The 1,132-nt window shown below is 45.1% G+C and overlaps 1 protein-coding gene across 1 annotated transcript in view; it reads right to left on the bottom strand.

The window, feature by feature from the left end:
• Nucleotides 1–352: 352 nt before the first annotated feature.
• wdr18 (WD repeat domain 18) overlaps nucleotides 353–1,132 on the bottom strand; it is a 30,166-nt gene continuing 29,386 nt past the window's right edge. Inside the window, exons 9-10 of the mRNA XM_037674421.1 lie at nucleotides 710–778; nucleotides 353–530 (exon numbers count right to left, since the gene is read on the bottom strand). Of these exons, the coding sequence (XP_037530349.1) occupies nucleotides 402–530; nucleotides 710–778 (198 nt within the window). The 3' untranslated portion in view covers nucleotides 353–401. The remainder of the gene's footprint in view (nucleotides 531–709; nucleotides 779–1,132) is intronic.

Genomic DNA, 1,132 nt, shown 5'->3' with positions numbered 1-1,132 from the left:
CAGTCCTGCAGGGTTCTGTAGAGTTCTGCAGGGTTCTTCAGTCCTGCCGGGTTCTTCAGTCCTGCCGGGTTCTTCAGTTCTGCAGGGTTCTTCAGTCCTGCAGGGTACTGTAGAGTCCTGCAGGGTTCTTCAGTTCTGCAGGGTTCTTCAGTTCTGCAGGGTTCTGCAGGGTTCTGTAGAGTTCTGCAGGGTTCTTCAGTTCTGCAGGGTTCTTCAGTTCTGCAGGGTTCTGTATAAATGGTATTACCGTAGTTTATAGCAGGAAGTTTGTTAGGAGTCTGTGGTAGTTTGAAGTTTTTTGATGTGTAAATGAAAACAACAAAAACAGGAAGTTCTTCAAAAACAAGGCTTTTATTTAGATACAACTCAAAAAAGGCTTTTATTTTGAAACACAGCAGTGTTTATGTCGGCTTGGTGAGGAGCTGAGTGGAGAACTCAAACAGATCTTTGTTGACTTTCTTCAGAGTCTGAACTTCTTCTTCCAGCTCCGCGATGCGAACCTTCGTGTTTTCACCGTCGCCAAACACTGACTGCAACACACAAACAAACAAACAAACATCAGAGGAGGCGGAGTCTATGCACTTCAACTGCCCGATGTTCTAAACTTCACGTTCAAACCATCAGCCGTTTCTGTATTTACAATCTCTGACCTCACTTCCTGTTTCACAGTGACTGAGTAAAGTACATCTAAGGCCCCGCCCCCTCTCACCTTGTCTGTCACAGCGTTTATCAGAGAGTACAACCTGCCGGCCTTCTGCAGGTACGACGCCTCCTCCTCCTGAAAACAACAAGGGTAACAAAGTAAAAGCACCAAATCACTTCTAAATAATACAAACCTAACCAAGAACAAGAAACAAACTACCGTAATTGCCGGTCTACAGCGCACACCTGAATATAAAAAGTTTGTACATATAGAAGCCGTGCACGTGTAGAAGCTGCAGGTGTTCATGTTGTAACATGACTGACAGCTACTGACACAGACGTGCAGCTCCTGTTGTAGATCAAGAATCAACCACCAGGTGGTGTTTTATAACCCCAAGGGTCGTCATGACAACTGCCTCCCTCACTCATGGTTACTGAATGGCCTAACACATGGTGAACACATGATGAACACAAACTAACACATGGTGAA

The sequence above is a fragment of the Nematolebias whitei genome, chromosome 3 (genome assembly GCF_014905685.2).
Source record: "Nematolebias whitei isolate Nwh7 chromosome 3, NemWhi1, whole genome shotgun sequence".
Classification (NCBI taxonomy): Eukaryota; Metazoa; Chordata; class Actinopteri; order Cyprinodontiformes; family Rivulidae; genus Nematolebias; species Nematolebias whitei.
The sequence above is the reverse complement of the archived record's forward strand: the minus strand, read 5'-3'. Positions and strand labels throughout refer to the sequence as shown.